Source organism: Phocoena phocoena, chromosome 11 (genome assembly GCF_963924675.1).
Source record: "Phocoena phocoena chromosome 11, mPhoPho1.1, whole genome shotgun sequence".
In the NCBI taxonomy this organism is placed as follows: Eukaryota; Metazoa; Chordata; class Mammalia; order Artiodactyla; family Phocoenidae; genus Phocoena; species Phocoena phocoena.
In genome coordinates, this window is record NC_089229.1 from 626,642 (window position 1) to 647,399 (window position 20,758).

The following is a 20,758-nucleotide window of genomic DNA, read 5'->3' on the forward strand; positions in this document are numbered from 1 at the left end:
AGCTACAACCCATAATGAGGAGGAAAACCTATCAACAGAGACAGAACCAAAAATGACACCTGTGATGTAACCAGTATCACAAGAACATTAAAACACTTGTTGTAACTGTACTACATACATTCAAAAAGTTGAGGAAAAAAAAACGGAAGAAAACAAAGGTGAGGAAAGACTAAGCATATTAAGTAGAGACAGAAAATATAAAAAAAGAACCTAATTGAACTTGTGGGTATAACATCAACAATGTCTGATAATATCAACAACGTCTGACATAAAAAAATACTGGGGCTTCCCTGGTGGCACAGTGGTTGAGGGTCTGCCTGCCGATGCAGGGGACACGGGTTCGTGCCCCGGTCTGGGAGGATCCCACGTGCCGTGGAGCGGCTGGGCCCGTGAGCCATGGCCGCTGAGCCTGCGCGTCCGGAGCCTGTGCTCCGCAACGGCAGAGGCCACAGCAGTGAGAGGACTACATACTGCAAAAAAAGAAAGCAAAACAAAAAAAACACTGGATGGGACTGCACACTGCAAAAGAAAAAATCAGTGAACTCGAAGACACAGCAACAGAAACTACTCAGAATGAAACACAGAGGAAAAGAGACCGAAGAGAAATGAACGGAGCAGCCGTGAGCTGTGGGGCAACTTCACGTGGCCTCATACACATGTAATGGGAACGTGGAGAGCGGGGCAGAAAGAATACTTGAAGACGGAATGGCCAAGAACTTTGAAAGTTGAGAAAAACCGTAAATTCACTTTCTCCAGTAAGCTCAAAAAACCCAAGCCAAGGAACGTGAAGAAAACTACAGCAACTCACGCTGTAAATTAAATTCCTTAAAACTAGTGAAAAAAAGAAAATCCTAAGAGGAGCTAGAAAAAAACAGACTCTGTGCAAAAGAACCAAGGTGAGAAGGAAAGCAGAGCCCCTGGAGAAATGCCAGGAGGGAGGACGTCTCTGCAGCGCCTGCCCAGAGGTCAAGACCGGGTGAGACCCGCAAGGCTGACAGACCAACCACTGCAGGGGATGCTCAGGTCCCCCAGAAGGATGGGAGGAGCCCCAGGAAGGGGACCTGCGTCGGGAGGCGGTTACAAGGGCACAGGAAGTCAGGAAGTACTGGGGTGACACATGCGTGAATTAAAGAATCACAAAGGGGCAAGTACTCTGGAACCTTAGACCATACAGCACCTTTTCATGACCATTACTATCATACTCTTACGAATGCTAAAGACACCCACTTTCTTCTGGTAACTGCTACGCTCACGAGGAGATCCCTTCCCGGCACCCAGGCTGAGTTACAGGAGAGGTGCAGGCATGCTTCCGGCACACGATGGTCCTGGAAGCTGCATTCACATCGGCCTCAATTTCTCAGCCCCGAAGTTCTTCTCTAAGGTGTTTTAGGGCTGGTTTGCTGCTCCGGCCTCAGTTCAGGCCCTGCAACCATCACTGCCACAACTGCCTGGCGGATCTCCCCGCTTTCAACCCACAGTCCTGCCCACATACCCTCCTTGGTGCTGCTCCATCTGTGTGGTCGTGCCGTCCCTGGACAGTGCCCAGTGCCCCTGCGGCACCCTCCCCGCTGCAGGACGCCAGTGTGACCCTGGGGTGGGGCACCTCGGGCCGGTGGCACAGGCAGCATCGCAGCACCAGCACCGGGGGCAGCTTCTGGCCCAGCCCTGCCGCGGGCCCAAGGTCCAGCAGACAGACGACTCTGTCCATCAGTCCCAGGGCAGGCGTGCTCCTCGGTGCCACCCAGCTTCCTCCCAAGCCTCCTTTCCTCTCCGCCTGCCACCCCAGCTCTCCCAGATCAGGGCTCCCTCACCCTCCACAAATCTCTGGCGAGCCCCAAGTCTCCCTCCAGCCACCATCCAGTCTCCTCCCTCCTTGCCCTGATGCAGCACAGGCCCCAGCCCTCACTCCACTCACCCACTCCTCAGGCAGCAGACACCCAAACCCTCGGGAAAGTGCCCTCCTGGAAAGGGGCCGCGCTCCGCCATCGCTGCCAGCGGAACAGACACTCTCCCTCCCTCCCTGGACCCCTGCCTCAGCCTTGCTCAGCGCTGCCCCTGCCCTTGGCCTCCTCTGGCAGGTCCACCCCTTCTCACAGCTCTGACCACCACCTGCCACAGCGGGCAGGCTCAGACCAGGCCTCCCCCAGCGGATCTGAAACAGCCCCACCAGGGAGGGTGACAAGGAGACGACCTGCCAGAGGAGCCCTACGGGAGGCCTGGCCTCCTCCTCCCCCACTGGTCTGTGTGGCTATAGGCCTTTTCCCGGTTCCCCTGCTTAGCTGCTCAGAGCTCTGTCACAAATGGAAAGCTGCTGGGAGGCTCGGCCACGGGGTAGAAGAGAGGCCGGGATGGGGGAGCAGGGGGTCCCCCCACCCCCGCTTTGCCCCCAGCCCCCAAAGTCCCGACAATCTGCAAAGGGACACAGTGATGGGCCCCGCCGCTCCCGGGGTGAACACAGCCCACACCAGGGCTGAACCCAACAAAGGTTCACCCTGAGTTTGTTCAGAAAACAACTCGAGTGGGGTGAAGAATCAGTACTTCATGTGAGACACTTTTCCTACCTCTGCGAGTAGCGGCTGAAAGGTCAGGATGTCGATTTTCTGCCCCACGCATTCTTTAAGCCTGTCTGGTATCGGGTACTGCGGGAGAAAACTCGGAAGCTGTCGTCTCAGGTTCCTTAAAAGGAGATTCGCAAGTTAGAAACAACCCTTCAGCACCAGGTACTTCACCCCAGACGTTTCCACTTAAACATCCTTTCCTATTTCAGGAAGACAGAGGTTCAATCACCAAAAACAACTGGTACGTGAACTGCTGGCCTCAGGCAGTGGTTTGCAAAGTGCTGTTTAGCTTTGGGGCCGCTCTCCCGGGAGCTGCTTTGCCTCCAGCAGAAGAACATGCCAAACTCCCAAAAGCCCCTGGGACCAGTGAGCTTGAAAACACTGTTTCCAAGCTTCCAATAAGCTCAACTCTTATGCTTTATTTTTTTCCTTCCAGTTTCACGGACGTGTAACTGCCGACAGCACTGTAGACATTTAAGGTGGGCAGCATAATGATCTGACTTACGTGCATCATGAAATAATGACCACGGTAAGTGTAGTGACCACCCACCTTCTCACATGGATACAAAACTAAAGAGAGAAAAAACTATCTCCTTGTGACGGGAACGCCCAGGATCACTCTCTTGACACCTTCCACGTATAACATACAGCCGTCCGTGTTCATTACATGTGTCACGCTGTACATTATATCCCTAGTACTTATTCATCTTATAGCTGGAGGTTTGTACCTTCTGACCCCCTTCATCCAATTCCCCCCGCCAAACCCCACCTCCGGTGACCACAAATCTCATCTCTTTTTCTGTAAGCTTGTTTTTGAAGTATAATCGATCTACAACACTGTTATTCCCTATTACACAACACGGTGATTTGATATTTCTGTACATTTCAAAATGATCATCACAGTAAGCATAGTTACGATGTTGCCACGCAAATATATTACCTTGTTATTGGCTATATTCCCCACGATGTGCATAGCCATCTATCCCTCCATCTATCCGTCATCATCTATTCATCCATCCACTCATCCGTCTATGGTTATTGAGGTTGCTGCTCTCTTAAGTTCAAATGCATTTTTAACAACCCTGCATTTTTACTCTCCTCCCATCATGATTATTGTTTTTTTTTAAAATTATTTTTTATTTTTGGCTGTGTTGGGTCTTTGTTGCTACATGTGGGCTTTCTCCAGTTGCGGAAAGCAGGGGCTACTCTTTGTTGTGGTGCACAAGCTTCTCATTACGGTGGCTTCTCTTGTTGCGGAGCATGGGCTCTAGGTGCGCGGGCTTCAGTAGATGTGGCTCACAGGCTTTAGGGCACAGGCTCAGTAGTTGTGGCGTATGGGCTTCGTTGCTCCGCAGCTGTGGGATCTTCCTGTAGCAGGGCTCAAACCCGTGTCCCCTGCATTGGCAGGTGGATTCTTAACCACTGCGCCACCAGGGAAGCCCCATGATTATTGCTTTTGACATCACATTTGACATCTTTTTGTTCTGTGTATTCCTAAACTCCTTATTGCGGATATATATGATTTTACTACTTTTGTCTTTCAACCTTATTACTAGCCTTATACGAGGCTGGCTTTACTACCTTTACTGTATATTTCCCTTTTCCTATAAGCCTTTTCTTTCATAATTTTTATGTATGTAGTTGTGGTCTTTTCTTTTTGGCTAAAAGAAGTCCCTTTATCATTTCTGGTAAAGCTGGTTTGGTGACTCTGAATTCTTTCAGCTTTTGCTTGTCTGTAAAGCTTTTAATTTCTCCATCAAATCTGAATGAGAGCCTTGCTGGGTAGAATATTCTTGGGTGTAGGTTTTTCCCTTTCATCACTTTAAATATATCATGCTACTCCCTTCTAGCCTGCAGAGTTTCTGCTGAAAAGTCAGCGGATTGTCTTATAGGAGTTCCCTTGTACCTAATGTGCTGCTTTTAATGTCCTCTATCTTTAATTTTTGCCTTTTTAATTACAATGGGTCTTAGCATGGTCTTCTTTGGGTTGATCCTGTTTGGGACTCTCTGCGTCCTGGACCTGGATGTCTTGTTTCCTTTCCCAGGTTAGGGAAGTTTTCAGCTGTTATGTCTTCATGTATGTTCTCTGCCCCTTTCCCTCTCTCTTCTCCTCTGGGACCCATTTGATGGTGTCCCAGTGCTCTCTCTTTTTTTTCTAAATATAGATTACTTGCATTTTCTTTTTTTTAATTTATTTTTGGCTGTGTTGTGTCTTCGTTGCGGTGCGCAGGCTTCTCATTGCAGTGGCTTCTCTTGTTGCGGAGCACGGGCTCCAGGCATGCAGGCTTCAGTAGTTGTGGCATGCAGGCTCAGTAGTTGTGGCTTGCGGGCTCTAGAGTGCAGGCTCAGTAGTTGTGGCGCACGGGCTTAGCTGCTCTGCGGCATGTGGGATCTTCCCGGACCAGGGATCGGATCAATGTCCCCTGCATTGGCAGGCGGATTCTTAACCACTGTGCCACCAGGGAAGTCCTGAGTGTTCGCTTTAGGGACGCTCCTGTACAGTGACAATGTATTAATGTTCAATGGGGAAAAACTTACCAGAGGATTAAATACTTGTGCTGTTGCTCTATTTCACTCCTCTAGTTAAGCCAAACTGTAATGGGAAAGCCGCTTGGTGCACCACTAAACGACAGCCAGAGGTTCTTAAAAGCTCCTGTAACTGGAGTCCAGCCATGTGGACCTGCCGCCCACAGGCCACGTGCCTTCTTGCTCCTGTGTTCAGGTTCCATCCCTAGAGCCACTCAACTACTGTTTACACGCCCAATGACTGTTCTTACTGATCGCTGTTGACTGCTCAGTGCCAGAAATGGCACGTGTGGGGCGGGGGGGGCTAGCACTTTACAAATGAAACTAAGGCTCAGAGAGGTTGAGAAACTGGCCTGAGATGGCACAGCTTCTGGGTGGCAGTGCTGGGATTCAAACAATGGTCTAACCCCAAAGGTCAATAAGCACACAATACTTGAACAGATTTCCCTTCAGCCCACGAATTAGTGGAAGCCCACAGCACCTTACCTTCAATTGTTCCCAGGTCAGATGTGATCTGAGATTCAGGACTTCCCACCACAGAAAAACAGCATGTGCCATCCCAGTGAGTTCTGGGCAGCAGCTGAGGGGGCATGTCCACACGACTAAGTCGTGGAATGTTCTCCAGCCTATAGGTCATGATTTTTTGGCACCTAACTTAAAAAAGCAGAATCTGCTTTTCAGAGCTTTTGGGATTTATAACTGGAGACGAGAAAGCGTGGACGCGCGGCACTTTCTCCAGACGACACCCCAGATACAGTCAGGTCGTCCCCAAGCCCCCAGCCACGCGTCACTAGCAGATTACATGCTTTTTCTTAATTTCATTTTTCAAAGGTGTCACATCTTCAGATGGGCTTCAAACAGCCAAGCAACCCTCCTGCCCTCGACAAGCGACACTCGGGTGCTGTGAATGGCCCTCGAAAGCCATGCCAACCACGTCTCACTGACCCCTCGCGGCTTGGTGCCCTGGGTGCCCACGTGGGACACGGGCTGTCTCGGGAGGTGGGCGGGCTGGGCTGATGGGAACACGAAAGGTGGCAGGAGCCGAGGGCAAGGGTCAAATCACATCCTGCACTGTGAGTCACCTTGAGACCAGCTGGGGTGCTGCAGCCCCCACCGCCCCCACCGCCCTCACAGCGTGTCCCCAGGACAATGGTGGGCGCTGGGCCTCAGCTGTACCCCTTTATCCAGGATGTCCACCTCCCTCCGACAACAGCAGCTACGTGCATCCCTCACACCGTGAGCCCAAGATCTGGGCTTGCATTGTCGTCTGCTCATGGTACCTTTTCTGCATGGTCACGACAACTGTAGTTTTGGTGGAAGCTAACACTTGGGAACTTTTAGACTTCTTCCATGAAAAGGGTTCTCGGACAGCTATCAGTGATTCCTCCTCACTTACGACGTTCACTTCAAGGAATCGCCCGATTATGAAATTGGAGAAGCAAAGCAGAAGGAGCTCCTTGCAGCGGCCAGAATTCCTGGAGAAACAAGACACAGTTTAGTGTGAGTCGTAAGTAACAGAGGCAGGTTCAACACAATCTCCCTTCGTTCACACAGGGAAAGTCACAGAGCTAGCAAACCAGTCACCCTTAGCTTTTTTATTATTAATTTAAAATTAATTTATTTCTTTATTTTTTTCTGTGTTGGGTCTTCGTTGCTGTGCGTGGGCTTTCTCTAGTTGTGGCGAGCGGTGGCTACCCTTCGTTGTGGTGCATGGGTTTCTCATTGCGGTGGCTTCTGTTGTTGCAGAGCATGGGTTCTAGGCGCACGGGCTTCAGTAGCTGTGGCACGAGGGCTCAGTAGTTGTGGTGCACGGGCTTAGTTGCTCCGCGGCACGTGGGATCTTCCCGGACCAGGGCTTGAACCCGTGTCTCCTGCACTGGCAGGTGGATTCTTAACCACTGTGCCACCAGGTAAGCCCACCCTTAGCTTTCAATAATTCTTTTAGAGGGAAAAAAATGGACGTTCTAAAATAAGCAATGCTAACATTTTCCCAAGCTAAAATCACACACTTGAAATGGTATTGTCTGTAATTCTCACGCTTAAGAATGGAAACAATATTTCTAGTACTCCCAAGTTTAAATCAGAGCTGTGTAACGTGACCAGAGACACCACCTCCCACTCTGCCTTCTGCCCACTTTCCGCTGCTGCTCGAGTCCCGGCCCCACTGTCACATGTTATGGAGGCACCACGGGGGCTGCATCACCAACCACTGACTCGAGGACTGCCCTTGGCTCAAAGCGTCACCCGTGGCGTGAAGCAAGGCGCTGATTTAATCAGAGCCACCCTCTGACAAATTTTAAATCACCAAGTGTAGATGAGATGAGGGAGGGGAGAAGGACTGCACCAAAGCACCCAGCTGACAGGGGACCAGCAGGCAGAGCCGGGGGTTCTGGACACGGGGAAGGAGGCAGGAGAGGGAAGGGCCCACGAGGGCTCGGGAGCCTGTGTCTGGCTGGGCTGCCCGGGTGGAGGGAGAAGGGCAGGCAGGTCTCAGGGCCAAGCTGAGGCCAGGCCTGGGGAGCAGCAGCAGGGGCCTCGGGGCCCCGGCTTCCCAAGGCTGTGGGGGCTTGGCCGTGCCCGTCCTCTGTAGTCAGGAGTCAGTGGGGGTACCCTTACTCAAGCCACTTTCTCCACTAGCGCTTTTCCTGGTGATTTCGTCCCATCAAAATAGTTACCCATACTTTTTACATCCAACCTATAAGTACCATAAGTGAAACCGAACAAGACAAACGCGCAGATGCCTGCGAAGTCAACTCCCTCCATACCCTCCAGCCACGTACTTTGCATCACAGGTAACCACGATCAGGGTTTTTCCACCTGGAGGGATGAGCCCACCAGGTTCGGGCTTCTGTGACACATCCTTCTCCTTTTCTCCTTTACAGGCATAGTCATCTGGGAGATGAAATTTAAATCCAAAATTAGACCAAACGTGAACTGTTCTGACAGTGGTGGTGCTGGTGGAAGGGACTATCGCACACAGACGAGTAGCCGAAGCCCCCGACAGGTGAGCGACAGGCAAGGGGGCTGCAGGCATCCTCTTCCTAATTTAGAATCATTGCAGGAAGCAGCTCGTGTAAAGCACGAAGCAGCTCGTGTAAAGCACGCCGGGCATTTCTCCAGCTGTTTTAGCCCCAAGTATCAGAGAAGGGTCCAGACCAAAGAGCCCACAGGGTAAACACTGCCACTAGCCTGCCCAGACCCTGGAGCAGCTGCACCAGCTCCCGGACCCGACAGGGCTCGCGCAGCTGATCCAATGGCAAACAGCTGAAACGTCTACCTGGAGAGGCTTCTCTGTTGTTCACCAGACTGCTCTCCAATGTCTGATAGGTTTTGTTTTTCCTGCAGCTGTCTAATGAGTTAATATTTTCATCCGCAAAATTCTTCTCCTTCTCAGGAACGGAAACAAGAGACACTTCGGGGCACGTCTGGATTTTATCCAGCATCTGAAATCTGAACTGTTTAGCTTTATCCCAGCCACCCAACTTGCAGCTGACTAAGTTTTGAGGAATGTCTCCTTTATTCCTGGAAAAGGAAAATTAGCCATGAACAGAGATAGGATTTCTAAAGCTAAAATACTGTTACCATAAAACAGAATTCAGTGTAACTAGTGAATGGCAATTGCAAATACTTTTATGAGTATAAGTAAAAAGGCTATTTCAGGGTGGAAAATCTAGAAAGATATACATAACGGAAAAACAAGCAAGCAAAATAAAATCGGTTCTACAGAAATTCTTAAATCACAGTTTGTACTTCTGTTTGAGTGGCAAACTTACTCTATCCAGATCACCACATTTTTGCTTTCTCCTTCTTTCAGCGTTCCAAAATTTGTCATCCTCGTGACTTCAATGTCACCTTTGTTTTTCAGTAAAAGGGCTCCACAGGCCTCGTCAGCAGCCTCCTGGACCGCAGAGGTGCCCCTGGATAAAGCAGCCACAGGACAGTGTCGGGGTCAGTGTGGGCGGGCGGTGCGTCCTGAGGCCCCACCTGCCTTCCCTGCCCTTCCGGGCCGCACCAACCACAGGGCGAGGGGATAAGGGGCCAACCCCAAAGAGGCGACCAAGTAAGGATGACACTTAGAACTTCTGAGTAAGACAGCAGATCACCCTGAAGAAGAAACAAGCCCTGCTGAATCCAGAGGAGAGGAGGGCCCTGGTGGGAGCTCTGGGGATCTGAGAACACGGGCGGCCTTCGCCAGCTGTGCACCCCCCGAGCCCCGGGACTCCTCGCCCCCGCACCCCCCAGCCCTGGTCACAGAGGGAAGGGTGTTCAGTGCTCCTCCCCAGACCCTCCCCAGCTGCCGCGAGGGGCTTTGCTCGTCAGGGACCCACTACTAAGCTTTCGTTGGAAAAAGAGTGTGGCTTCAAAATATTTGAAACTAATTAAACGAGAATTTTTATCTTTAGAAAATGAGCAGATTCCACCCTCCCGTGAGGAGGACCATTCGTCCTCCTCTGTCCTCCTGACGCTGCCATGAAGCCCGGGCGCTGTGCCCACCGCTCACCCTCAGCTCCTTCCTGCCCTCCCTGACCCTCCCGTAGTGCCATCTGGAAACAGGCTCCTTCACACCTGGTCCCTGTGCACTCACCCACCCAGAGACACCCTCCACCACAGCAGCCACGCCCTCTCAGCCAGCCCCCCTTAACTCTCTGCTGGCCACACGGCCCTGCCCGCCCCCCCCTCCCCACCTTCCTCTCCTCATCCACACGGCCAGGGCCGCCCCGAGATCAGACAGCCATGCCTCAGCCCCCGCCTGGGGCGGCCATGGGAGCGGTCATCTGTCCTGGCAGACGGCCAGCCGTAGCGGCTTACGGGCAGGCAGGGGAGCACCAAGACGGGAGTCAGGAGCCCCCTGTGGGTTCTGGGCGGAACCCACCCGGAGCCTGGAGGGGGGATGCTGGACGCCGCTACAGGCCTGGCCCGGAGGAGTGCAGGTCCCTGCTTTGCACACGACACTTCGCTGTCCTTCAGACCCTTGAGCGGGCAGCCGGACGGTGCGTCCGAGTGCAGGGCAGCATCCTCCACTTGGGGCCAACGCCGTGGAGCTGGGACCAGGACGGGAGGAAACCACGGTCAGGATGTAGTACAGGGACCACAGCATACCGGGCATCTGCTGGGTGGACAGGATGCGGGGCCTGACTGCTTACCGGGCCAGCGACCCCTCCACCGCTCACCCCAGCCCCGCACTGACGGGGGGACGATGAGGGGCTGCACAGGAGCTGGGGATGGCTCACGGCCAGTGTCTGCAAATGAAGGTGTGACGACTTCCCTGGCCCCGTGAAGATGGCTGCTCGAGGCAGACGCGTGGAGCTCAGGGGAAGGGCCCGACTGGTCACCCTTACGGGGACCAGCTCCCCTCACTGGAGGGGCCAGAGTCCACTGCAGCCGGGCCACCAGGGGAGGCTCACCCGAAGCTCACCGCCCACTGCCAGGGAGCCCCCCGCTCCTGCCCCCACCCACTCCATTTGGCAGACGCGGGTCCTCTGGAAACACGGTGAGTCACAGAGCAGGTTAAGGGAAGTGCTGCGAAGAATCAGACAGACAGGGCAACAGGGACCCAGACTCCCTTCCGACGAACACGCCGGCCCTGCGGATGAGATGGCAGCTGCTTCTCTTGGATGGCCAGCTTGCACCAGTCCTGGCTGCCCTCCCACGATCCGCCCCTGCCCACGGCCATCAGGAGCCCAGTTAACTGTGCTGTGAAGACAACGATCAGGAAGCCCGCGTCCCAACAACACGGAGCTCTCTTAAAGTGGCAGAAGGTTCCGAGTGACGATACCTAATGTGGGCAGGGCCGACGGCCAGCAGGATCACAGAGCCAGCAGGGAGCCGAGGCCCCGGTTCGGCCTCCAAGATCCCGGCACAGATGCCTGGCAAACAAGCGCCTGCTTGGCCTCACATCCTCACATCCCTGGGCCCATCAGACGGACTGAAGCCAGAACTCCCGGGCCTCCTGGGCCTTCCCGGTGGAGGGGGCAAGGGTATGCATCTCCCGCACTTCGCTGTTCCAAGGACGGGCAGAGTCATTCTCCAAAAGGAGAGCAGGTCCCGTGGGGCAGGAGGCCGTGTCCACCAGACAGCCTGGTCACGGCAGGGCCCACCTCACCATGTTCCCCTTCTGCCCACACCCCGCCCCCAGCACATCCCTCCCAGCTGTGCCAGGCAGCTCAGTCCTCCTGAGATGGGGCTCCCCTGCCTGCCTGTCCTGTGGCTCATGAGACACTCCTCCCTGCAAGCAATCTGCTCCGCTGAGAAGATCAGACAATAAACAGAATGACTTCAGAAACCACGTAATGAGCTCCCTAAGACGAGCACTACGGAGAGAGCAGCAGAGACAGGGCGGGAGCTCGGGAGGCCTGCCGTGCTGCATAAACACGCGTGTTGGAGGCACGAAGTCACGGGAGCACAGAAGGAAGAGCCAGATACAGGAAATTCAGTAATTTTAAGAACCGACCAGGACTTCCCTGGTGGTCCAGTGAGTAAGACTCCACGTTCCCAATGCAGAGGGTCCGGGTTCGATCCCTGGTTGGGGAACTAGGTACTGCATGCGTGACGCAACTGGCATAGCCAAAATAAAACAAAGAACTGACCACGTCCAACGTGTTCTACAAAATGCCAACATGTGAAAGAACACAACACACAAAGCCCACGAAAATATGGAGATCATCACCATGAGCTCCAGGATCGAGAGGCAGCCTCTCACTCAGCCTTCAGGCAGCTGTGAGGACCCCCAGCCCCCAGGAGGGCTCTCCCTCCAGCCCCGCCAGCTCAGGGCCTGGACGGTCTGCTACCTGCCTTGTTCAACCGGCTCTCAGACGCACCCCAGGCCCCCGCCCCCCGAGCCGCCGCCTCCTCACCGCCTCTGCACTGGGGTCACGCACAGGGCCCTCCACGTGTAGCACGACTGGCTGCTCTCCACCACCACTGCGCTGACCACGTCGTGCCTCTGTGGCACGTAGCCTTCCGGGAGCTTCAGGGAGTCCAGGGAGAAAAAGATGTAGTCGTTGATCACCCCGTTCCTCCCACAGAGGCTGGACACGCAGACCTGCAAGCACAGCACCAGACGCTGGCAGTGTGCACGGGGCTGCCGCAGCCAGTGAGGCTCAGGCCTGGTCTCGGAGGAGGAGCAATGCCCCCAGCGGGACCGGCCAGGCAGGGAGCAGGGCCCAGCACACACCTCCACCCGCAACCTCAATTCCCTCCTCTGTTCCAGTCCCCACTCCCCAGACCACAGCCGTCACTACGAGCGAGGGCAGAGCCCACACCCCACTCCACGCATCCCCACCATCAGACGCTTTAACACTCCTCGTCCCTTCGTGACCTAGAATTTAACTATGTGAGTGTGCAGGCCGGCCGCCGGTGACCTCGGTTAAGACATCAGGGTCTTCTCTGCCCGAGACGGACCCTCATTTATCCTGACCTCCCATCGCACCCAGGACCCCGGGCCTCTCGAGGCTCAGCACCTACCCGGTCCACGCGCTTGTACCTCAGTGGCTTCACCGAGATGGCCTCACTGCTCCACGTGCCCGGCCGGATCCAGTACTCGGCCTCCACCCAGTCCCCCTTGCAAGGCTTGAAACCTCCAAGGCAGGGAAACCGGGCATGTTACTTGGTGATGCAACATCAAAGTGTACAATTCACTCTGCAGTTATGTTTCTGCTCTGAGACACACATGACTGGTTGAGAAAGGTGCTCTCTGTTCCTGTTAGGAACCAGCGTATCCACCTGGATTCTCTTCCAGATTTACCCACGCCAACGAAGCAGAGGCTGTTACAGGCCAACCTGTCTTCCTGCCTACAAGGCAAGGGCAGGGGACCTGGTCTGCACAGTCTCTGGACCCCATCTGATTTCAGATACTCCCCAAAGTTCAAACAAAGAAAAACATAACGAAGTGTCATCAACAACTGCAACCAAGTGGGCAGAACGGCAGCCCTCTACCCACAGCCCTGGCCCCAGGAGGTCCGGGTGCATGTGGCACTCCTCTGCCAGCTCCTTGCAGACACTGTGAGTGCCCTCCCCATCAGGGACACCCAGGGAGCATGGCGACACAGGGAGATGTGCTCACACCTGAGGCCTGGGTGGCTACGGGTATCCCAGCTCAGGAGAGGGAGCCCCTCGGTGTGCCAGGGAGCTGGTAGGGTGGCCGGGAAAGCGGGGAAACGGCAGGGGCAGTGACGTGAGGTGGCAGCCAAGCCGTCCTGACGTGAAGCGGGGAGAGAGTGGTCTGGACAGGTTGGGCGTGGCACGCAGTGTAGCCACAACCGGTGATAACCTTTTGGTTGTTTCGTAATAAACATTTTTGCAGCAGTTAAGCTCAAAAAACAACAGTGCCTAATGAAATATGGAGTTTGTTTCTCAAGAAAGCTGGTGACGAGCACACAGCAGCCCAACCACCTGCGGACACTGCTACGCAGCAGCGGCACAAAGCCACTGGAGGCAAAGCTCCTGAAGCACCAGCTTCCAGGTCGGTGGGTGTTTTAGGCAGACTGACAGACGCACAAAGGCAACCCAGCTACAGAGCACCCACAGCAAAGCCACTGCTCAAACAAACAGACCAGAAGGGAAAGGGCAAGGCTGGCTGGTCCATACAGGGCAGGCCTGGGGGCAGAGCAGGGGGGCATCTGGGGTAAAGAGCTCCAGCCTCAGGGTGGGGTGGGATGTCAGAGGCCTGGGATGAGATCCAGACAGGAGGAACCAGATGTTGGGCAGAGGCTTTAAGGGCAACACTCTGAGGACCTGGCAGATGAAAACCGGTCCCTGGTCCATCACAAATCTCGTTATGAACATTAAAAAAAAAAAAAAACCCCACAAAACCTAATTTTAAACATGAAGCAGAAACGCATCCCGTGTACCTTCACACACACTCTCCAGGGAGAAGTACGTGGTCTGGTTGATGTAGCCGGCGCCGTCCATCAGCGAGGTCACGCAGCCGACCAGCACTCGGGTGCTGGAGTCGGAGAGCCCTCTGCCGTGGCTCTTGCTGTTGTCTTCCCATTTATCTGAGACGGCTTCCACCTGCAAGACAGGCAAACGGCTACTTAAGACATACTGAGGACTCCAAGGAAAGCAAACCTCTGGCCAAGACCCCCTTATGAACACTGAGGCAAAAATCCTCAATGAAATACTGGCAAACTGAATGCAGCTGCATAAGAAACGCCCCCACCACGATGGAGGGGGGTTTACCCCAGAATGCAAACGTGGTTCAACAAATGAAAATCAGTCAGTACCATCCAGCACACTGGTAGAACAAAGGAAAAAATATATGATCATCTCAGCTGATACAGAAAAAGCATCTGACATAACTCAACACCTTTACACGATAAAAACACTCAATCCAATAGGAAGAGACTGGAACTTCCTCAATAGGATAAAGGCCACGTGTGAAAAACCCACAGCTCACATGACACTCAGTGGTGAGAGACTGAAAGCTTTCCCCCGAGGATAAGGAACAAGGCAAGGATGCCTGTTTTCACCACTTCTGTTCAACATAATACTGGAAGTCCCAGCCAGAGCAATTAGGCAAGAAGAAGAAATTTTAATATCCAAATTGGAAAGGAAGAAGTAAATTATCTATTTATAGATGACATGATCTTACAGAAAACGCTAAAAAATCTACAAAACACCTCTTAGAGCTAATAAATGAATTCAGCAAAGTTCCAGCATATGAAATCAATATACAAAAATCAGTCGTATTTCTATACACTTGCAATGAACAATTTAAAAAAGGCAACTGAGAAAACAATTCCATTTATGATAGCATCAAAAAGAATAAAACACTTAGGAATAAATTTAACCAAGGAGGTGGAAGACCTGTACACTGAAAACTATAAAATGTGGCTGCAAGCAGTCAGAGAAGACACAAATAAATGGAAACACATCTCACGTTCACGGATTAACATTAAGACATCAATACTACCCAAAGCGATCTATGGATTCAATGCAATCTCTATCAAAATCCCAATGATATTTTTTGCAGAAATAGAAAAACCCATCCCAGAATTCATATGGAATCTCGAATAATGCTGAATAGCCAAAGCAATCTTGAAAAGGAAGAGCAAAGTTGGAGGACTCACACTTTTTGATTTCAAAACTTACTACGAGGGCTTCCCTGGTGGTGCAGTGGTTAACAATCCACCTGCCAATGCAGGGGACATGGGTTCAAGCCCTGGTCCGGAAGATCCCACATGCCGCAGAGCAACTCAGCCCATGCGCCACAGCGACTGAGCCAGCGCTCTAGAGCCTGCGAGCCACAACTACTGAGCCCACGTGCCACAACTACCGAAGCCCACACACCTAGAGCCCGTGCTCCACAACGAGAAGCCACCACAATGAGAAGCGCATGCACCGCAACAAAGAGTAGCCCCTGCTCGCCGCAACCAGAGAAAAGCCCACGCGCAGCAACAAAGACTGAATGCAGCCAAAAAAAAAAAAAAAAAAGTAAAAAACAAAACAAAAAAACCCAAAAAAACTTACTAAAAAGCTACAGTAATTAAAAGAGTATAAAGACAGACAAAATACCAATGAAATAAAGAGCCCAGAAATAAACCCTCACATATCTGGTCAAAGGTGCCAACAAAGGTGCCAGGACCCTTCAAGAGGGAAAAGGTCTTCTCAAAAAACGGTGGTGGGAGAACTGGCTCTCAGCGTGCAAAAGAATGAAGTCAAACCCTCATCCAATACCACATTCAAAAATTAATTCAAAAATGGGTCAGACTTAAATTTAAGAGCTAAAACTATAAAACCCTTAGAAGAAATCACAGGAGAAAATCTTCATGATCTTGGATTAGTTAATGACTTTTTTAAGTGTGACATCAAAGGCATAGGCTATTAAAAAAGGATAAATTGTACTCCATCAAAATTTAAAACTTTGGTGCATCAAAGGATATTATTGATATTAAGAAAAAGTTTAAAAATTCACAGAATGGGAGGAAATATTTGTAAACCACATATCTGATATGGGATTAATATCCAGAATATATAAAAAAACTTCTACAACTCAACAAGAAAATAAACAACCTGATTAAAATATAAGCGAAAGAACTGAAAAGACATTTCTCCAAAGAAGATATATAAATGACCAATAAGCACATGAAAAGATGCTCAACATCACTAATTATTAGGGAAATATAAATCAAAACCACAAGAAAACACCCCTTCACATCCACTAGAGTGGCTACTATCAAAAAATGGGAAAATAATTCACCTTGGTGGAGATGTGGAGAAACTGGAACCCCTGTGCTGCCGGCGGGAATGCAAAATGGTGCAGCCACTGGGGAAATTTTGGCGTACCCTCAAAAAGTTAAGTATGGGATTACCATATGAGCATGCAATTCTACTCCAAGGTATAGACCCAAAAGAATTGAAAACTGGGACTCAGTAAGGTGCTTTTCACAGCAGCATTATCCACAACAGCCAGAAAGTAGAAACAACGCAAGTGCCCATAAACAGGTGAGTGGAGAAACAAAATGTAATCTATGCATACAATGGAATATTATTTAGCCATAGTAAGGAATGAAGTTCTGATACATGTTACACGGATATGCCTTGAAAATATTATGCTAAGTCTAATACGGCAGACACAAAAGGACTAATATCATACGATTCCACTTACGTGAGGTACCCAGGATAGTCAAATTTATAGAGACAGAAAGTAGAATAGTGGATTACTGTTTAATGGGTATAGAGTTTATATTTGGGATGATGAAAAGTTATGAAAATAGACAGTGGGTATGAGCGCACAATAACATGAATGTACTTAGTGCCACTGAATGGCATTAAAAAATTTAAATTAAAATTAATTTTATGTTATGCGTATTTTACCACAATAAAAAAACCTGAATAAAAAATGAGCAAACAAATCCAGAGGGTAGAGCGAATGAGCCAATTCCACAACTTTCAGAAAGGAAGTCAGTTAAAACTGTTAAATGTTGGTAAATCAAGTGATTCAAGCATCTTCCAGAAGAGCTAAAAACAAACAAGGCAAGTACTTGGCCTGCAGAGTCCAAGTGCAGGTGGAGAGCAAGGAGGAAGCGTCTGTTCCTCGTTGGCGGCACGTTCCCGGCCACAGCGGCCCTGCAGGCCCTTCAGCCACCACACAGACGTTCTACATTCGCGCCGTCCAATTTGGTGCCACCAGCTACGTTCAGTGCTTGAAATGTGGCTCGTGAAACTGAGGAATTAATTCTAAATTTTATTTAATTTTAATAAATTTAAATTTAAATAGCCACACATGGCTGGTAGGTGGCATTTACTAAAATGTAATGGTAACAAAGTATGTCTTGACCATTTTAAAAAGTAGTGGAGCTCAGTAAATTTGCAAGATACCAAATTACATAACAAAAAAAAAATCAACAGATTTCCTAGAGGGAAAGAAAAAGATTAATTTGAAAATACAAAGAAAAATTATATTGATAATGGAACAAAAACATTACAATTCTCAAAAATAAACTTCACAAGGAATCTGCAGAACTGAAGTGAACAAAAGAACACAAAGGAAGGCTTAAATAAGTGGACGGACATAATTTGTAGCTGGAGAAGACCTGCTATGATCCACACGTCGCTTGACCTAAATGGATCCACACACTTAGCGCTGGTCTGGGTGAGTCTGAGCCCAGGAGGAGAAATGGCAGGATTACTCTAACGTTTATCTACAGTGAGGGGAGAGCCCAGAGAAGTCCATCCACAAAGAAGAGGAAGAGAGAAAACAGCCTGCCACCTGAGGACACAACTGTGCCACGTGGGCCACGTGCAGGCATCAGAACCGACAGGGAACCGACAGGGTCCAGGCGGGGTCCCAGGCAGATGGGATTCTGGTGTGTGAGAAAGGGACCTTCCCACTCAGTAGGAAACAGGGGACCACTCAGCGGATGTCTGGTGCGCTACCGGGGAAGAAACGTCTGGCTCCTTCTTTCAGTCTGTACATCCAGTAAGTTCCAGGTAAATTAAACATTTAGATGTCCATAAACAATTTTCACAGGAAAACCTGAGTGCGTGTCGAATGAAAAGTGGGAAAAGCCTCTCTAAGGATTCGTACAGAGCCCGAGAGCCACATGGAAAAGACAGACACGTTAACTACATAAAATGAGACTTTATAAAACAAAGTCAAAAGATGATCTTGGGGGGAAACATCTGCAACACTTTCATATAATAATTTTGCTTAAAAAAGTCTAATTTCCAAAATGTAGAAAGTTTAATTTTAAAAAGTTGAACCCAACAAAAAAATGACAAAAGGACACTAAAATAACTCATAGAAAAAATGTGAAAATTTAATCTACTTTAAGGCTTAAGTGCAAATTAAAATTATAAGATCCCTTTTCAAAGTGATTGGTGCAGATTTCCAAGATCAATAACGTCCACATCCTTTTGCCAACGTGGGTAACAAGTGTCTCATCCTGCCCCTGAGTGTGATTAGTGCAGCGTTACTGAAGGATAATTTGATGATAACCATTAAAACGTTAAATGTGCACATACTCTCTAACTAACAATTATACTTCCAGGAAATCAGAGCACAAAAACACAATTTTTTTAAAGAAACAGTTGCTGAATAGTAGAGTTCATTAATTATCTTGGCTAACTGGATAACAAAGTATCCAAATAGTTATTTTTAACAATACTTTTTAAAAAGACTAGAAAAGTGGATACAGAAGTGGTAACAGTGTTTCTCTCCACGGCATAAAGCTACAGGTTGTCTCTGACAGGTAACTGAAGAGGAGGACAGCGGCGTGAAGCCCAAGGTGTAGAGAGGCTTCCTCATGAACTCAGGCCTTACCCGGATTGCTTTCAGTCCGTTCGACACCTTATTTTCTTCCACAACCGCAATAACTTCCTGTCCAACATTTAGAAGCACTTTGCTAGTCAAAGCCTCACTGGAGAAGTAGATCAAATCATCAATCATGCCATAATCGCTGCAGTACCTTGTCACGACACCCTGGACAGTTTTCAACTTGGTGTCACCTAAGACGGGTAAACAGAGAGGTTATATTGACCACAAATCAAGTGCACACTACAGTTAAGCCCCCCAGAGCATCCGTGGGGCTAGGAGCCCTGTGGGCTGAGAACCTCCCTGGAGACTGGGGTGCTCAGAAAGCAGGGTTTTAGAGGCAGACTACCCAGGTTCCTCCCAGGGGCACAGGCAGTGGGCTCGGTGGGGAGAGCCCATCTGCATCTGACGGCCAGCTCTTCCCCAGCCATTTGTGGAACCCTGGGCTAGGTCTTTAACCACCCCGTGCCTGTCCTCACTTGTAAAACGGGGACAGTTATGGTCTCTGTCCGAGAGCTGCGTGAGGGTTATTACGTGACAGAAGCGTGCAATGCGTAGACCTCTGAGCGGCTGGCACAGGCCGGGGGCATCGTAAATTGCTGTTAGCGTTATAGCAGCATCAGGGGAGTGGCTACCGTGTATCCTCATCACCGCTGTTATCAATACCACCAGCAGCACGGTCAGGCGATTCCGTGTTATTTCACCAAAGCAGGCGCTGGAAGACGTTCTGGGCCTGGGGGGCAAGTCTGGCGTAGAGCAGGGCCTGCCCTCATCCACTCAAGAGACCCCGGCCAGAACCCGTGCTCCGAGTCCGCACAGCACCTCGTCTGCTCCTTGTCAGACACAGAAGACACCCAAGTGCCCGGGGCGCGGCTCAGCCACGGAAGCCCGTGGAAGCCTGGCTGGAACTCCGACAGCTGTTCAAGGGCCACATTTAACAGACAAGATCCGCGCGGACGAACGAAGCGACTTACTCCAGGCGGCAAAGAGGCATTAACAACTCTGGGCAGAGATGGCTTTTAGCGTGCTGCCCTGACAAGTAACTCCACGGCTAACGTTCTGGCTTCTCTTGCGGAGAATTTCGTCTTTTTAGAGGTTAGAGAAGGCAACTAGAGAATCACTACCCGGCGTTCAAGTCTCAGATGCAAAGAGGAATTGGGAGGAAATGCGAAAAGCCTTGGGGAAAAGCAACTGTGTAATTCTGGGTGCAGGGAGGGACGCTGTGGCAGAAACAGAAGTACGTACAGCTTGTACTTCGGGAAGGTGGGTGCGAAAACAATTTCAAGTAAACAGGAGGAGGATGCCACGAGACTCTAAAATGACAGTTTAAGACAGCCAGATTACACTTTTCAGAGCCGTCGAAGCACACAACCGCAAGGGACACTGACACAGAGAGAACGGGAAGCCGTGCAGGGACGACGTGTCAAGGCGCTCCCGGCGCATGAAAACACACAGCGGAAACAAGGAGGCACAGACCCCAAAAGCCGTAAAATGCTATTACGTACTGAGAAGGCCTGTTTAAGTTACACTGCAAAGAAGAGATCATCACGGGACAGACACGCCTCAGCTTCGAGTTAGAAAACAAGCAAAAGCTCTCAAATCCCGACCTCGTCACACTAACGCCCTGGGACCCGGCTCGGACCACGCTCCTCCCCCACTCCCGCCCCACCAGGCGCAGGAACCAGGCTTTGAGGGCCTCAGCGGCTCTCACTACGTCACCAGCCGCCCCACCCCCACCTCCGCGCCCGTCCACAGTCCCGGCCCACCGTCTGGCTGGGCGGCCTCAGGGGGCCGCGCGTACCAGCCCTTCCCGCGAGGCACCTTCTGCAAGCTCGGGCCCCGGCGGCCCGGCCTCCTCCTCGGGTTCTTCCGCCCTCCTCCAGAAGAAACCCACCACCTTGCCCGCGAGGCGCAGCAT

The 20,758-nt window shown here is 51.0% G+C and overlaps 1 protein-coding gene across 1 annotated transcript in view; it reads right to left on the bottom strand.

Moving 5' to 3' along the window:
- The window catches only part of MOV10L1 (Mov10 like RNA helicase 1), a 43,892-nt gene extending 23,134 nt beyond the window's left edge, over window positions 1-20,758 (bottom strand). Inside the window, exons 1-11 of the mRNA XM_065887232.1 lie at window positions 20,662-20,758; window positions 18,850-19,034; window positions 13,934-14,096; window positions 12,549-12,661; window positions 11,939-12,126; window positions 11,817-11,829; window positions 8,858-8,982; window positions 8,362-8,606; window positions 7,865-7,976; window positions 6,365-6,559; window positions 2,562-2,676 (exon numbers count right to left, since the gene is read on the bottom strand). Coding sequence (XP_065743304.1) covers window positions 2,562-2,676; window positions 6,365-6,559; window positions 7,865-7,976; window positions 8,362-8,606; window positions 8,858-8,982; window positions 11,817-11,829; window positions 11,939-12,126; window positions 12,549-12,661; window positions 13,934-14,096; window positions 18,850-19,034; window positions 20,662-20,758 — 1,551 coding nt within the window. The remainder of the gene's footprint in view (window positions 1-2,561; window positions 2,677-6,364; window positions 6,560-7,864; window positions 7,977-8,361; window positions 8,607-8,857; window positions 8,983-11,816; window positions 11,830-11,938; window positions 12,127-12,548; window positions 12,662-13,933; window positions 14,097-18,849; window positions 19,035-20,661) is intronic.